Genomic DNA, 17,130 nt, shown 5'->3' with positions numbered 1-17,130 from the left:
AACCGTACCCAATCTTCTCATCATCCAAGCGTAGTCCAGGTTCGTCGTCCATTGTTCCATTCTTATGTTCCATTACCAAATTGCACTAAATTACTCAAACGCCTGCACAAACATCCAGGTCTTCACCTTTTTGCAGAATACCATTAGAGATGGTGCTAATCTAATGTCTGTAGGAAGGGCGTTCCACAGCCGAGGAGCCACCACCGAGAAGGCCCTACCTCTCGTCCCCGCCAGCCGAGCTTGAGAAGCAGGCGGGATTGAGAGCAGGGTCTCCCCGGAAGATCTCAAACTCCTGGTGGGTTTATAGGCAGAGATGCGGTCAGATAGGTAGCTTGGGCCGGAACCGTTTAGGGCTTTAAAGGCCAACGCCAGCACTTTGAATTCAGCCCGGTAGCAGATCGGTAGCCAGTGGAGTTGGCGCAACAGGGGGGTTGTATGCTCCCTGCGCTCCGCTCCTGTTAAAATCATGGCTGCCGAGCGTTGGACTAGTTGGAGCTTCCAAGCTGATTGGGGTAAATTGTAGGGGTGATAATGAAATATGATGTATATACTCAGCTTGATCAGTTTATCAGTTTTATCATGTCTTATCATATTTACTTACTGTATTGTTATAAGTATCGTATTTTAACTTACTAAGTGGAGTGTGATAAGGTCTTGTCAGTCCTTGTTGTTTCCTTTCTTATTGTGATATGGCCTAAGGGCTAATCAATAAAATTACTTACTAATATCCCTTATCAGAAACTGAATCATTTTGAAAAATATATATATATTGTTGGGTTTCAAGGCATAATATGGTTTGTGAAATTGACATCAAAGAATAGTAACAGCATAAATGTGATACACAAATATTCATTGTGGAATAACTCTCTTCACTGCAATTTTTTAACGTGTTGCTATCCTTATATTGAGACGAAAATACGGTACAGAGCCTGTGGTTTTCCCTTTGGGGCCTCTCCCCTTCTCGCCTTTCCCTAGATAACCTTTGATTACATGCATACTCTTTTTTTTGTCCCTCCAAAAATAGACACTTGACATCCGTCTGCCCACTGTTTACTTGAGTATGTTGTATTTCTCTCTCTGTGTTTTTCTCTCTCTCCTTTCCTCAGGACATGGGAAATGCATTGCCCTGGCTCTCTGACTGTCAAAGGAAGACAGGAACTCCTGCTAATGATTACCCAGAGAATGTGGCATTCAGATACCAGGAAACAGTCATCAAATTTCAACCCAGGTATTTTCCTCTGAGTAAACAAATCTTTTCACTGCCACCGAGATGCAGATCAAAGTTGACATTCGTTCTTCTTTCCTTACAGCCTTGCACAAATTGATCCAGCCAGTCAAGTGAACATTTTGTGCTCTTTTGGGTTATTTGCCCTCCCTTCCTTCCTTCCTTCCTTCCTTCCTTCCTTCCTTCCTTCCTTCCTTTTCAGTTCAATATTTGATATTTACAAAAACAAGAAATTTATTGAACTCCTACTAGAATGCCTTCAGTGATTGGTGCACTGTACGATGTCTCTTTGAGACAGTGCTGTGGATATACTCCTCTGCGGCATAAAAAGAAAAACGGGGAAGAGGGGTGGTGGTAGAAGACAACCGTTCTGTGCCAAGGTAAACTGAGCTCTAAATTAAGAGAAGCTAGAAGTTGTTTTCAAACATGTAGTTATTTTTAGTTTTATCGGCGAACCCGGTACTTCTATGGCAAAAGCAAGTATCCACTGTGGGCACTGGGCATGTTGCTAGGAAAAATATTATGAACCATTGACCTTTTTGTTTTTCTCTGTGACTATTAATAACTGTTGTTTTTGACCAAGTGGGAAAAGATCCCATGGTTAACTTCAGAACTACTCTCTGTTTCTGCCACCTTGTGTAAACTGTAATAAGTGTTTCCAATGTGAGTTGGCTCAAATTCCCGAATCCCAAGGCTTCCTAAGCACAAAAACAATTAGCAATGACTTGATTTTTTAAAAAAATGAACTATCATCAGATTGGAACCTTGATGGAAGTTAGGGGACTTGATCTACATCAGTGGTTCTCAACCTGTGGGTCCCCAGGTGTTTTGGCCTTCAACTCCCAAAATTCTAACAGCTCCGGCCCAGCGTACCTGCCCGAACGTATCTCCTTCTATGTCCCACCTTGGAGTTTAAGATCTTCGGGGGAGGCCCTGCTCTCGGCCCCGCCTCTATCACAAGTGAGGCTGGTGGGGACCAGGGACAGGGCTTTCTCGGTGGTGGCCCCTCCCCTGTGGAATTCACTCCCCGGGGAAATTAGGTCATCAACGTCCCTCCTCACCTTCAGAAGGAAGCTGAAAACATGGATATGGGACCAGACCTTTGGGTAATCTGGCAGACTGACAAGATAATGACGACCAGAAATTGGAAAGGACTATGGTAATGCTGAATGGACTTATGGATATCAGAACTCGGTGAACGTTGGCCACTAGATTGGCTTTTAATTGTTATTGTTTTAATTGATTGTTTTAACTACTGTGGTTATTGCTGTTATGTAATTTATCTGTTGAATTGTGCCGGTTGTAAGCCGCCCTGAGTCCCCCCTCGGGAGTTGAGAAGGGCGGGGTAGAAGTGCCCGAAATAAATAAATAAAATAAATAACAGCTGGTAAACTGGCTGGGATTTCTGAAAGTTGTGGATCGAAACATGTGGGGACCCACAGGTTGAGAACCACTGATCTACATAATCCCCTGCTTGCTGCCATTTATGTGTTGGGAATAAAATTCCCATTCATGCCTACTAAAGCTTTCCCCTCAATGCAAACAATAGGTATGGAGACCCTTGTTATTTCTTCTGCTTACACATACTATTAGATAGAACTCGGCACATTCAAGTATTCTGTAAATGTCAGTGTTTACTGATGAGATCCAGACACTGCAAAACTCGACACATTCCTTGAAACCAGAACTATTGGACCCCAAGAGAGAACCCTCATCTTTCTCTCCTGCACACTTATCAAAAGAGCTTGCCCGGGGTCTTATTTTCAATGTTAAATGTTGAATATTTAAATATCGATTTTAATATCAGAGGGATATTAAAGTGTGTGTTTATTGTGCAATCAATAAGAATGCAAAGTTCTTATAGATCTGAGTTTTCAGCTTGTAGAGACACCCTTGATCTTAGGATGCAATTTCCATTGTTGTCTACTGACTAAAAGGGACATTTCAAACCAAAGAGATTAAGTCACACGTTTTAAGTGGAATTCGTTTCCAATAAGTAAAATAGATAGATATGCCATTACCGATAGAACTATACTCCACTGATTTTGTTCTCAAAAGAAGCAATGAACAATTTTATCAGTTTGGTTTTTTCTGATGTGAGAAGATTTTTGAGAACTGCACAGTTTTTGATGACAATTTGCATTTCTGGGACTTACCATGTACATTTTTGCAGATAATACAACATTTCCTGTGGAGAAAATGCACCTTTTTCTGCAGAATGATGCATTAGAGATTTATACTGCACACAATTCATACATGGTTTTTTTCTGTGCAGAAAACAGCATTTTCTACACAGAAACTACTATTTCAATCGCAGAATGTGGTATTTTTCTTCACAAAAAGAACCATGACTGAATTCTATGCAGAAATAAACCTCAAATAGAGAAGATTCTTGTCAGTTCAGGGTTATTTATTTACTGTATATATACTGTATTTATATATACTGTATTTATATTCCGCCCTTCTCACCCCGCAGGGGACTCAGGGCGGATGACAATGTATACATATATGGCAAACATTTAATGCCAATTTGACATACAATGTATACAGACATACACAGAGGCCATTTAACTTTTTCTGGCTGCCAGGGGAGCTGTCGCTTTCATCGTCCATCTGCGATGATAAAGTACTTCCGCATTCCTCGCATGCTTTTGCTGGAGTGCTTTGCTGGAGTCTTTTTTTTTTATGACCTTATAAATTAGTTAATTTAGCCACCCCACACAAGGTGGTACCTGATTTTCCTACTTGACAGATGCAACTGTCTTTCGGGTTGCAAATGTCGACAACAGGCTATAAAACTGGTTGGAAGCCCACTCCAACCCGGGCTGGCTTCGAACTCATGACCTTTTGGTCAGAGTGATCCTTGTCAAGGTTATCCTTGTCAAGGTTTCCCAAAGGTTGAGAGACACAAATGCTGATCATTTTTTGATTACCTTGGATTATTCCTTGTATTTCTAATCAGACCCTTTCAGTTAAGACCACCTCCTTCATCTTCACAATGTTATGTGTTCTCTGTAGATATTCACTAATATATAATTTTTGGATTGGTTTAACGCTTTATGATTTTTGGCATTTAAAGTTGTATAAATACATTATCAGAATTCATACATCATTCCCATCCCATACTGAGGTGCCCCCGGTGGTGCAGTAGGTTAAACCCTTGTGCCAGCAGGACTGAAGACCAACAGGTTGCAGGTTCAAATCTGGGGAGAGGCGGATGAGCTCCCACTATCAGCTCCAGCTCCTCATGCGGGGACATGAGAGAAGCCTGTCACAAGGATGATAAAAACATCAAATCATCCAGGCGTCCCCTGGGCAACGTCCTTGCAGACGGCCAATTCTCTCACACCAGAAGCGACTTACAGTTTCTCAAGTCACTCCTGACACGACAAAAAAAATCCCAAAAAAACCCATACCGTCCTGAGTGAGTTTTGTTTTCTCTAACATGTGTTTTTAATGAGTTGGCCAGAATAAAAACAATCTTCATTGTCATAAATGTGGTGGGATTTCAATTTTCTCACAAAAGTATCTGTATGGCTTGCTGGAAAGGATGCATTTTGGAAAGAAGAGTGACCCATCTCCTGTCTATTTTTATTCTTCAGGACAGACCAGAGTGCATTCATTTCACCAAATGATCCTACTGAACATTCGCAGAACTTCACTGAGGTATGTGTATTAAATATTTTTAAAGGGTGCTGTTAACATATTTGTTTAAATGAAACAGAGAAACAAAAAAGTAATTCTTAGATCCACGTTTCTCAAGTAGCAGACAAATAACCTTTATGTATGAATGTTCTATCATAAATATGTTGGGAAAGGCCATCTACCTTGGAGGCCTTGGAGAATAAATGCTCATTGAACAGGATAAAATCAGATGCAGAAGATGACCGCTTTGAGTTGGTTTGGGACAATTCTCTGTTTTTATTAATCGGGGTGACTAACACACTGATACATGGGTTGCATATGACTTCTGTCAGGTTTTGAGACTCTTGTTGCCCCCAACACCTCAAAAATGTATTATTTATTTATTTATTTTTATTTATTTTACTTGTATACTGCTACTTCCAATTTGGCTCGGAGTGGTTTACAGCAGTAGATTAAAACAATACAATTAACTTTAAATGCAATAAAAACAAGAACAGAAATAGTCCCGAGTTATTCACCCATCAAAAGCTTGTCGGAAGAGAAAGGTTTTACAGGCTCTCCGAAAAGCAAATAGGTCTCGGATAGATCGGGTTTCAACTGGCAAGGCATTCCATAAATAAGGGGCCACAATCAAGAAGGCTCTCTGCCTAGTAGAGGACAGATGATCAGTCCAGATGTTGGGGACTTCAAGCAAATTTTGGTCTTCGGACCGAAGTAATCTCTGGGGTTGGTCGGGGGATAAGCGGGCCCTCAGGTACGCCGGCCCCAGACCATATAAGGCCTTAAAGGTTAAAACCAGCACCTTGAAAGTAATCCAGTACTCAATTGGTAGCCAGTGTGGCTGTTGTAGAATTGGGGTGATACGACACCTCACCGGCACCCCGGCGAGGAGACGAGCCGCCGCATTTTGCACCAGCTTCAGTTTCCGGATCACTGACAAAGGAAGGCCAATGTAGAGGGCGTTACAGTGGTCAAGCCTCGAGATGACTGTCACCTGGATCACCGTAGCCAGGTCGTTCCTAGATAGGTAAGGAGCCAGGCGCCTAGCCTGACGCAGATGGAAAAACGCAGATCTGCTCACAGTAGAGACCTGGGCCTCCATTTTGAGCAGAGGGTCCAATAAGACACCAAGACTTTTTACAGAAGATGGCGGACGTAGTGTCTCGCCATCTAGGGTAGGCAGCTGGATCTCCCTCTCACCCGGACGGCCCAGCCAAAGGATCTCCGTCTTCGCTGGGTTCACCCTCAACCTGCTGGCGTGCAACCATCCAGTACTGCATATTGATAACCCTCCTTCACTTCAAAGAATGGGATGTGTGCTATTTAAAAATTGGTTATAGCTCCTGAAGGCTACATGCTTTGTCTTCAAATTAAATGGGAGTTATTTGTTAGATGCTAGTGGAAATCGGGTGTCGCATCCAGTGAGCTGAACAGGGTCCCCAATCTCATTACAGGTAGGGGTTTCATGGCAGTTATGTTTTTCAGTGACGTAAGTTTTTAAAGCAATGTTCCTTCCCATAGTGACTGCAAGTTACCAAATGCTAGCTTATCAACCATTGTAATTCAAGAGATTTGTCTCAGAACACTGGCTTTACTTGACACACTGAGCTTGAAGCTAAGCATCCAGGGCTACATTATAGTGTAATACTCTAAGTGTAGTTGCATCCTGCAGTCTCCTTGACATGAATAAAGTGGTGACCACCATCAGTAGCCTTGATTTTCTTTATATTCACCAGGACACTCCAGAGCCTTGCATCAGGACTGATTATTTTTTTAGCTTTGTGAGCAGAATATGCAATTGTTATTTTGACTGGGGAGGGGCCTTGCACACAACCATATAGCCCGGAATATCAAGGCAGAAAACCCCACATCTGCTCTGAACTGGGTTACTTAAATCCACATTCCAGTTCAAAGCAGATAATGTGGGATTTTATTCAGCTGTGTGGAAAGGGCCTGGGTTGTTTCAAAGTCTGTTTCTTGGGGGGGGGGGGGATATGGTAGAGAGGAACTTATTTACTTTACTTACTTACTTACTTACTTAGGCAATCCCTTGTAGTCCAAGGATGATGGTTCTCCAAGTGGTATCCTGGGGGTGGGTCCATAGGTGATTGTGGAGTCCTATTCTTGATCTGCATCTTCTCCCACAGTGAGGGCATTGGTTTCCAGATGGAAGGCGGTCCCGGTCAGGGTTGACTTGACGCGCCTTCATCTTGGCATGTTTCTCTTTCGCCCTCCATTCGTGCCTCTTCAAATTCTGCAGTACTGCTGGTCACAGCTGACCTCCAACTGGAGCGCTTAAGGGCCAGGGCCTCCCAGTTCTCAGTGTCTATGCCAGAGTTTTTAAGGTTGGCTTTGAGGAGTTGCATGTGACGTCTGTAGGCTGTCCACGTCTCGCAGGCTTATAGCAGGATTGGGAGGACAATAACTTTATAAACAAGCATCTTGATATCCCTACAGATGTCCTGGTCCTCAAACACTCTCTGCTTCATTGGGAAAAATGCTGCACTTGCAGAGCTCAGGCAGTTTTGAATTTCGGTGTCAAGGTTGACTTTTGTGGAGAGGTGGCTGCCAAAGTAGCGGAAATGGTCAACATTTTCTAATGTTACACCATTAAGCTGTATTTCTGGCATTGGAGAGGGACTGGCCAGTGACTTCTGGAACAGCACTTTGGTTTTCTCGATGTTTAATGACAGGCTAAGCTTCTAGTATGCTTCTGCTTCTGTTTAGAGTGGCTTGTAGGTCTTCTTCTGAGAAGAAGAACAGCAGCTCCTAGAAAGCTTTAGAGAGGAACAGTATCTCCTAGAAAGCTTTTACTAGTAAGTGCTACATCTAATGGTGAAGGCCTACTGTTGTTGCATTTACAAGCATAGCCAATTTAATATTTTCTCCTTAAATGACTCCATGGATTGCTGCGGGAGGCAAGTGTTCTGAATTATTTTGTGCATATTGAGTCACATGTTGCTAGACCTTCATAGAAGCATACTGTGAAAATGTCTGTGGGTGTGAATGTGTTAGAGAATGTGGTCATGAAACTTTTAAACTTAGCTCCCAATAACTTAATATAGGGCTCCCTTATGCATGGACAGAAAAGAGCATGGCAGTTGATAGTCTGCCAGATACTTAGTCCTCTTCTAATAAAAGGTAGCTTCAAATTAGAGTGGACTAGAGAGTGACTTTCTAGACTGGGGAAACTCCACGAATAAACAGAAATGATGCCAAATTAGTACTGGGATATTTATTTATTTATTTATTTATTTATTTATTTTATCGTGTCATCAGCAACCATACCATTGTATTACATTTCTAACAGAACAAAACAATCAAACATTAAAAAAACCACAGATTTTGCAAACTTGGTAGTTGATTAAATGTCCTTTGACCAGTATCTGGCCACTTGGTGTGCCTCTGGTGTTGCCACAAGGAGGTCCTCCATTGTGCTCAGGTTGCATTGCAGCAGGTGGTCAGTGGTTTGCTCTTCTCCGCACTCGCATGTCGTGGATTCCACTTTGTAGCCGCATTTCTTAAGATTGGCTCTGCATCTCGTGGTGCCAGAGCATAGTCTGTTCAGTGCCTTCCAAGTCGCCCAGTTTTCTGTGTGCTCAGGAGGGAGTCTCTCATTTGGTATCAGCCATTGATTGAGGTTCTGGGTTTGAGACTGCCACTTTTGGACTCTCGCTTGCTGAGGTGTTCCAGCGAGTGTCTCTGTAGATCTAAGAAAACTATTTCTTGATTTAAGTCGCTGACGTGCTGGCTGATACCCAAACGAGGGATGAGCTGGAGATGTCTCTGCCTTGGTCCTTTCACTATTGGCTGCTACTTCCCGGCGGATGTCAGGTGGTGCAATGCCGGCTAAGCAGTGTAATTTCTCCAGTGGTGTAGGGCGCAGACAACCTGTGATAATACGGCATGTCTCATTTAGAGCCACATCCACTGTTTTAGTGTGGTGAGATATGTTCCACACTGTGGTGAGATATGTTCCACACTGGGCATGCGTACTCAGCTGCAGAGTAGCATAGCGCAAGGGCAGATGTCTTCACTGTGTCTGGTTGTGATCCCCAGGTTGTGTCAGTCAGTTTTCGTATGTTATTGTTTCTAGCACCCACTTTTTGTTTGATGTTCAGGCAGTGCTTCTTATAGGTCAGAGCACGTTCCAGAGCGACTCCCAGGTATTTGGGTGTGCTGCAATGCTCCAGTGGGATTCCTTCCCAGGTAATCCTCAGAGCTCGGGATGCTTGTCTGTTTTTAAGGTGAAAGGCACATGTCTGTGTTTTAGATGGATTAGGCGCCAGTTGGTTTTCCCTGTCATAGGCAGTAAGAGCACCTAGAGTTTTGGAGAGCTTCTGTTCTGCCATCTCAAAGCTCCCTGCTTGAGCAGTAATGGCACGATCATCAGCATAGATGAAACTCTCTGCCCTTCTGGCAGTGGCTGGTCATTTGTGTAAATGTTGAACATGGGTGGAGTGAGCACGCTCCCCTGAGGCAAGCCGTTGTTCTGTTTCCGCCATCTACTTCTCTGGCCCTGGAACTCAACAAAAAAGCTCCCGTTTTGTATCAGGTTTCCTATGAGGCGGGTGAGGTGGTAGTCCTTTGTGATATTATACATTTTTCTCAGGAGGAGGCGGTGGTTCACAGTATCTATCATAAGCTAGTGCTGGGATGGCTTCAATTTATATATTTTTTTAAATGATACATGATCAAATCCCACAATTTGCATTTCCATTTTGCTTACTTTTTAAGGTATATACAAAATCAAAGAACTCTTCTTGAAAAAAGTAAGTCTTTTGAAAATGGGAAGCATTTTTTAAATTGAGAATAGAAAAAAAAAATCTTTCGGTTCTGTCTGTCTTTGTAGAAAGCGGCATTGCGTGTATGTGTCCTGTGATCCGCCCTGAGTCCCCATCAGAGTGAGAAGGGTGAAATATAAATAAAGTGTTGTTGTTGTTGTTGATGTTGTTATAAGAGGTTTTGCTCATCTGAGAAAAGGTTGAAGCTGTTACATACAACTAACAATGAAGAGATGAATTGGAAAAATAGAGTAGGGCAGCATTGGCAAGTACCAAAACTATAGGTGAAATCTGTGACTGAAGAGTAAATAGAGAAAACAAAATTTGACTGGTTCTCCCTATTTTACAGTTTGATTTATATTAAGATGTTATTGTTATTACTGTTGATAGTGATATAAATAACAACAGCAATATCAATCCTCTTCTTTCTCTTTATTTGTATCTGCCTTTTTCCTTACATCACCTTTCTCCTATCAACAATGTATTTAAAATGTGCATAAAGTCAAAATTAAAATGGAACTTTATATTGCTGTGTGTCTTCAAATCGTTTCGGACTTATAGTATTCTTATGCAATACTGTCACAGGGTTTTCTCAGCAAGATTTATTCAGACTATACTAGCTGTCCCCTGTGGCCCAGTCTGTTGATCTGGAAAATAAAGTAATGAGAAAGTGTTGGTTTCTAATATATATATGTAATTTCTTTATGCTTATGGGTAAATAGTATTTCTTGCTGTTTCTTTGTCAGTGTTGATGTGGAGAGTGTCTGGTTTGCCTACTCTGGAACATGCAACATATCATAGTCCTTCTTTAAGAGTCTCTTTCAAATCCATGATACTATAGCTGTGTGTGTGTGAATCATATATATCTATCTATATCTATGGCTGGATGGCTCTTGGTCAGGAGGACTTTGATTACATCTTCTTGTCCTGATGAAGAAAGTTGGATTGGATGGCCTTAAGTATTTTCTGTTGGTCATGGGGGTTCTGTGTGGGAAGTTTGCCCTGATTTTGTCGTTCGTGGGGTTCAGAACGTTCTTTGATTGTAGGTGAACTGTGAATCCCAGTGACTACAACTCCCAAATGTCAAGGTCTATTTCCCCCTAACTCCATCTGTGTTCATATTTGGGCGTATTGAGTGCTTGTGCCAAGTTTGGTCCAGATCCATCGTTGTTTGAGTCCACAGTGCTCTCTGGATGTAGGTGAACTACAACTCCCAAACTCAAGGCCAATGCCCACCAAACCCTTCCAGTATTTTCTGTTGGTCATGGGAGTTCTGTGTGCCAAGTTTGGTTCAATTCCATCATTGATGGAGTTCAGAATGCTCTTTGATTGCAGTTGAACTATAAATCCCAGCAACTACAATTCCCAAATGACAAAAACATAATTTTTGAGAGATGGTCACTCCTTGTGCTGTGAGACATTTTGTTGCCAAATTTGGTGTGATTTCGTTCATCAATTCTTTTGTTTTTAAGGTATTCATTATGCACAGAGCATTTATATATATATAGATTTGCCATTGTCTTGCTCTGAGATGATGTAACTTACCCAAGATCACCCAATGGGTTTCTGTGGTGGTTCATGGATTTAAATCATGGTCTCTAAAGTCATAGTTTAACACCCAAATCACTACACTATTTTTCTACAGTATATTTTTCTATTTGATCAGACGCTGTGCAATGTTAGATCAAGGATGCATCTACATTGTACAATTAAGGCACCCCACTTTGGATTTTTATTTATTTATCGTGTCAGGGCAACCAGTCGATTATATTACATTTCTAACAGAACAAAGCAAACAAACAGACAAAATACAAAATTTGTGAGTTTGGTAGTTGATTAAATGTCCTTTGACCAGTAGCTGGCCACTTGGAGTGCTTCTGGTGTTGCTGCAAGAAGGTCCTCCATGGTGCATGTGGCAGGGCTCAGGTTGCATTGCAGCAGATGGTCAGTGGTTTGCTCTTCTCCACACTTGCATGTCGTGGATTTAACTTTGTAGCCCCATTTCTGAAGGTTGGCTCTGCATCTCATAGTGCCAGAGCGCAGTCTGTTCAGCGCCTTCCAAGTTGCCCAGTCCTCTGTGTGTCCAGGGGGGAGTCTCTCATTTGGTATCAGCCATTGGTTGAGGTTCTGGGTTTGAGCCTGCCACTTTTGGACTCTCGCTTGCTGAGGTGTTCCAGCGAGTGTCTCTGTAGATCTTAGAAAACTATTTCTTGATTTAAGTTGTTGACGTGCTGGCTGATAAGCAAACAGGGGAAGAGCTGGAGATGTCTCTGCCTTGGTCCTTTCACTATTGGCTGCTACTTCCCGGCGGATTTCGGGTGGTGCAATACTGGCTAAGCAGTGTAATTTCCCCAGTGGTGTAGGGTGCAGGCACCCCGTGATAATGCGGCATGTCTCATTAAGAGCCACATCCACTGTTTTAGTGTGGTGAGATGTGTTCCACACTGGGCATGCATACTCAGCGGCAGAGTAGCATAGCACAAGGGCAGATGTCTTCACTGTGTCTGGTTGTGATCCCCAGGTTGTGCCAGTCAGCTTTCGTATGATATTGTTTCTGGCACCCACTTTTTGCTTGATGTTCAGGCAGTGCTTCTTGTAGGTAAGAGCACGGTCCAGGGTGACTCCCAGGTATTTGGGTGTGCTGCAGTGCTCCAGTGGGATTCCTTCCCAGGTGAACTTCAGAGCTCGGGATGCTTGTCTGTTCTTGAGATGAACACTTTGGATGCTATGGCTCGATGCTATGGAACCCTAGGTTTTTAGTTTTCCAAGGTCTTTAGCCTTCTTTGTCAATAAAGTGTGCTGGTGCCTCACCAAACAACAACTCTCAGGATTCTATAGCATTTGCCCCTGGCAATCCAAGTGGTGCCAACCTACATCTTCCATCTGAACATGAGGAAGAACTTCCTGACTGTGAGAGCCGTTCAGCAGTGGAACTCTCTGCCCCGGAGTGTGGTGGAGGCTCCTTCTTTGGAGGCTTTTAAGCAGAGGCTGAATGGCCATTTGTCAGGGGTGATTTGAATGCAATATTCCTGCTTCTTGGCAGGGGGTTGGAGTGGATGGCCCATGAGGTCTCTTCCAACTCTTTGATTCTATGATTCTATGATTCTATGAATTCTACAGTGTAGATGCACTTCAAGTAGAAATAGCTGGATTAATATTAAAGAAAACAAAACACTAGATAACATTATTTGGTATACCCTTTAGTTCACTTCAACAAATGTGTGGATGTTGCCTCACTTGTACCTCCCTCCCCAAATATTCTGCTGTAAAAGATGAGGGTGTATGTGGCTCTGCAAATGCTTTCCTTAAACTCTGTGCTTGAGAAGAAAACCCAAGATGATGTACCATGGTAACCTAAATTCTGTGCCGAGTAAAAACCTGTATAAATAATGTAGCTGACACACATTTCTTCTTTTATTGACCGCATGGGATGAGCAGGGAGCTATTCGCGGGCACAGAAATCTTACTGATCATTGCTGGGTGCCTTGTTATTTTGGCTCTTCTTTTGCCTTTTGAAATTTCACTGCATCCAAGTGCATGGCCACAGTTTTCAAGACTCCAACCTTGAACTTTTTTCCTTTAAAAAAGCCGAGTCTGAGGGCACTTCAAGACAGCGCCAAAATGTGGATTTTAAAGAGGAATAAACAAACCCAGGACATGTCTGTAGATCCCCACACAGACCTGCGAGTCCTGGGCTATCTTTCCCCACCATAGAATCATAGAATCATAGATTCAAAGAGTTGGAAGAGACCTCATGGGCCATCCAGCCCAACCCCCTGCCAAGAAGCAGGAATGTTGCATTCAAATCACCCCTGACAGATGGCCATCCAGCCTCTGTTTAAAAGCTTCTAAAGAAGGAGCCTCCACCACACTCCGGGGCAGAGAGTTCCACTGCTGAACGGCTCTCACAGTTAGGAAGTTCTTCCTCATGTTCAGATGGAATCTCCTCTCTTGTAGTTTGAAGCCATTGTTCCGCGTCCTAGTCTCCAAGGAATCAGAAAACAAGCTTGTTCCCTCCTGCCTGTGGCTTCCTCTCACATATTTATACATGGCTATCATATCTCCTCTCAGCCTTCTCTTCTTCAGGCTAAACATGCCCAGCTCCTTAAGCCGCTCCTCATAGGGCTTGTTCTCCAGACCCTTGATCATTTTAGTCGGCCTCCTCTGGACACATTCCAGGTTGTCAATATCTCTCTTGAATTGTGGTGCCCAGAATTGGACACAATATTCCAGGTGTGGTCTAACCAAAGCAGAACAGAGGGGTAGCATTACTTCCCTAGATCTAGACACTATGCTCCTATTGATGCAGGCCAAAATCCCATTGGCTTTTTTTTGCCGCCACATGACATTGTTGGCTCATGTTTAACTTGTTGTCCACGAGGATTCCAAGATCTTTTTCACATGTACTGCTCTCGAGCCAGGCATTGTCCCCCATTCTGTATCTTTGCATTCCGTTTTTCCTGCCAAAGTGGAGTATCTTGCATTTGTCACTTCTGAACTTCATTTTGTTAGTTTCGGCCCATCTCTCTAATCTGTTAAGATCGTTTTGAATCCTGCTCCTGTCCCCTGGAATATTGGCTATCCCTCCCAATTTGATGATCCTGCCTTCTAGCCCTTCATCTAAGTCATTAATAAAGATGTTGAACAGGACCGGGCCCAGGACGGAACCCTGCGGCACTCCACTTGTCACTTCTTTCCAGGATGAAGAGGAAGCATTGGTGAGCACCCTCTGGGTTCGTCCATTTAACCAATTACAGATCCACCTTACCGTAGTTTTGACGAGCCCACATTGGACTGGTTGGTTTGCCAGAAGGTCATGGGGGACCTTGTTGAAGGCCTTACTGAAATCCAGGTACACTACATCCATGGAATTCCCCACATCTATCCAGCTTGTAGCTCTATCGAAGAAAGAGATCAGATTAGTCTGGCATGACTTGTTTTTGATAAATCCATGTTGACTATTAGCAATGACCGCATTTGTTTCTAAGTGTTTGCAGACCACTTCCTTAACAATCTTTTCCAGAATCTTGCCTGGAAAAGTTGTTTGGGTCATCCTTTTTTTCCTTCTTGAAGATTGGGACCACATTGGCCCTCCTCCAATCTGCTGGAACTTCTCCCGTTCTCCAAGAACTCTCAAAGATGGTTGCCAATGGTTCCGAAATGACTTCCACCACTTCCTTCAATACTCTTGGGTGTAGTTGATCTGGCCCTGGGGACTTGAACTCATCCTCACAGCCCTTTTTTGTTCAGAATAAAATAGAAAGTGAACAAGGGACATCCACCTTTTTAAAAAAAAATGCTTTGTTATTATTATTATTATTATTATTATTATTATTATTAACTTTATTTATACCCCGCTAACATCTCCGGAAGGACTCGGTGCGGCTTACAAAAGGCCAAGGCCCACAATAAAACAACAGCATAACAAATACAACAATAAAACTCATAAAGCAAACAAAAAAATTAAAGCTATAACAATAAACATTAAAAACAGTAACACCACGACACATTTAAAAACTAAGGCTGGGCCAAATGTAATGAATAAAATTTAAAAGTGCTGGACATGACAGGTGACATGTATAGGTTTTTAGAGGTAGTGCTGTGTGCAGACAATCTTAAATCTCTAGTAAAGTGCATTTGGGACATGATGCTAGGAGCTTCCTATTCTGGAAAGGCACACCGGAACAGCCACGTCTTCAAGCTCTTCCTGAAAACTGCCAGTGTTGGGGCTTGTCTGATGTCCTTGGGGAGAGAGTTCCAGAGTCGGGGGGCTACCACCGAGAAGGCCCTGTCCCTCGTTCCCACCAATCGCGCTTGCGATGCAGGTGGGATCGTGACAGGGCCTCTCCAGATGAACGAAGAGATTGTGTGGGTTCGTATACGGAAATGCGGTCACGCAGGTAGGAGGGTCCTAAACCATTTAGGGCATTATAGGTAAGCACCTGCACCTTGAATTGGGACCAGAAAGTGAACGGCAGCCAATGGAGCTCCTTAAACAGGAGGGTTGACCTCTCCCTGTAAGGAGCACCAGTTAACAACCTGGCCACCGCCCGTTGAACCAACTGGAATTTCCGGGCTGTTTTCAAGGGCAGCCCCACGTAGAGTGCATTACAGTAGTCCAATCTGGAGGTGACTAAGGCATGGACCACCCTGGCCAGATCCGCCTTCTAAGTGTGATATCTTCTAAGTGTGTGCCAGGCTGTTAGGGGAGGGATACGTGGTTTGAGAACACATGCCCCATGTTCTGCTCTTTAATTAGCTAATTGAAATGTTTCAAGTCACATTATTTCAATTTATTTATTTATTTATATACCGCTTTTCTCATCCCTGGGAGAACTCAAAGCAATTCACAGCAAATAAATGGCAAAATTCAATGGCTCACATAAAATATAAAAATCCATCACATAATTAAAACATTATATAGCAATAAATTAAACCAGTATAAACACTATAAAACATAAGACATAGACCAAACATAAAACATAGAATATTAGACATTGCATCAAGGTTATCTTGACTCCTTCATCTTACTCCACTTGTTTGAAAAGCCATGTTTTAGGTTGTTTCCTAAATCCCGGAAGGGAGGGGTCTGATCTAATCTCACTGGGAAGGGAGTTCCACTGCCTAGGGGCCACCACCTAGAAGGCCCTATCTCTTGTCCCCATCAGTCGCGCCTGCGATGGGGGCGGGACCGATAGCAGGACCTCCCCAGCTGATGTTAATGTTCTAACTCACTCATAAAGGGAGATGCGTTAGGATAGGTAAGCTGGACTAGAACTGTTTAGGGAGTTATAGGCCAAGCTAGCACTTTGAATTGTGCTTGATAGCAAACTGGCACAGTTAAGTTTGTGAGGAGGCAAGTTTGAAGGTGGGAGGGGAGGGGAATGTATTTTCTTTTTCTTTTTTTCTTTTATCGAAAGGAGATATGGGATTTTTAAAGATTGAAGAACACTGCTTTGGAATATTTGAGAAATACTATAATTGGACATCACACTGGCAACAAAGATCCGCCTAGGCAAAGCCATTGTATTCCCTGTAGTAACCTACGGATGTGAGAGCTGGACCTTAGGGAAGGCTGAGCGAAGGAAAGTTCTGAGAGTGCCTTGGACTGCGAGAAGATCCAACCAGTCCATCCTCCAGGAAATAAAGCCCGACTGCTCACTGGAGGGAAGGATACTAGAGACCAAGTTGAAGTACTTTGGCCACATCATGAGGAGACAGCAAAGCCTAGAGAAGACAATTATGCTGGGGAAAGTGGAAGGTAAAAGGAAGAGGGGCCGACCAAGGGCAAGATGGATGGATGGCATCCTTGAAGTGACTGGACTGACCTTGAAGGAGCTGGGGGTGGTGACGGCCAACAGGGAGCTCTGGCGTGGGCTGGTCCATGAGGTCATGAAGAGTCGGAGATGACTGAACGAATGAACAACAACAACTATAATTGGAAACCTCCTATGGCAAAACTGGTGTATCATTTTT

General features: G+C 43.1%; 1 protein-coding gene across 6 annotated transcripts in view; it reads left to right on the top strand.

The window, feature by feature from the left end:
- Positions 1 to 17,130, top strand: part of FAM13C (family with sequence similarity 13 member C) — a 128,953-nt gene that overhangs the window by 47,851 nt on the left and 63,972 nt on the right. For all 6 annotated transcript variants that reach the window (XM_067465648.1, XM_067465647.1, XM_067465646.1 and 3 more), the window contains exons 4-5: positions 1,107 to 1,228; positions 4,828 to 4,891. In XM_067465648.1, the coding sequence (XP_067321749.1) occupies positions 1,107 to 1,228; positions 4,828 to 4,891 (186 nt within the window). The remainder of the gene's footprint in view (positions 1 to 1,106; positions 1,229 to 4,827; positions 4,892 to 17,130) is intronic.

This window comes from Anolis sagrei, chromosome 3 (assembly GCF_037176765.1).
Source record: "Anolis sagrei isolate rAnoSag1 chromosome 3, rAnoSag1.mat, whole genome shotgun sequence".
NCBI lineage: Eukaryota > Metazoa > Chordata > Lepidosauria > Squamata > Dactyloidae > Anolis > Anolis sagrei.
The sequence above is the reverse complement of the archived record's forward strand: the minus strand, read 5'-3'. Positions and strand labels throughout refer to the sequence as shown.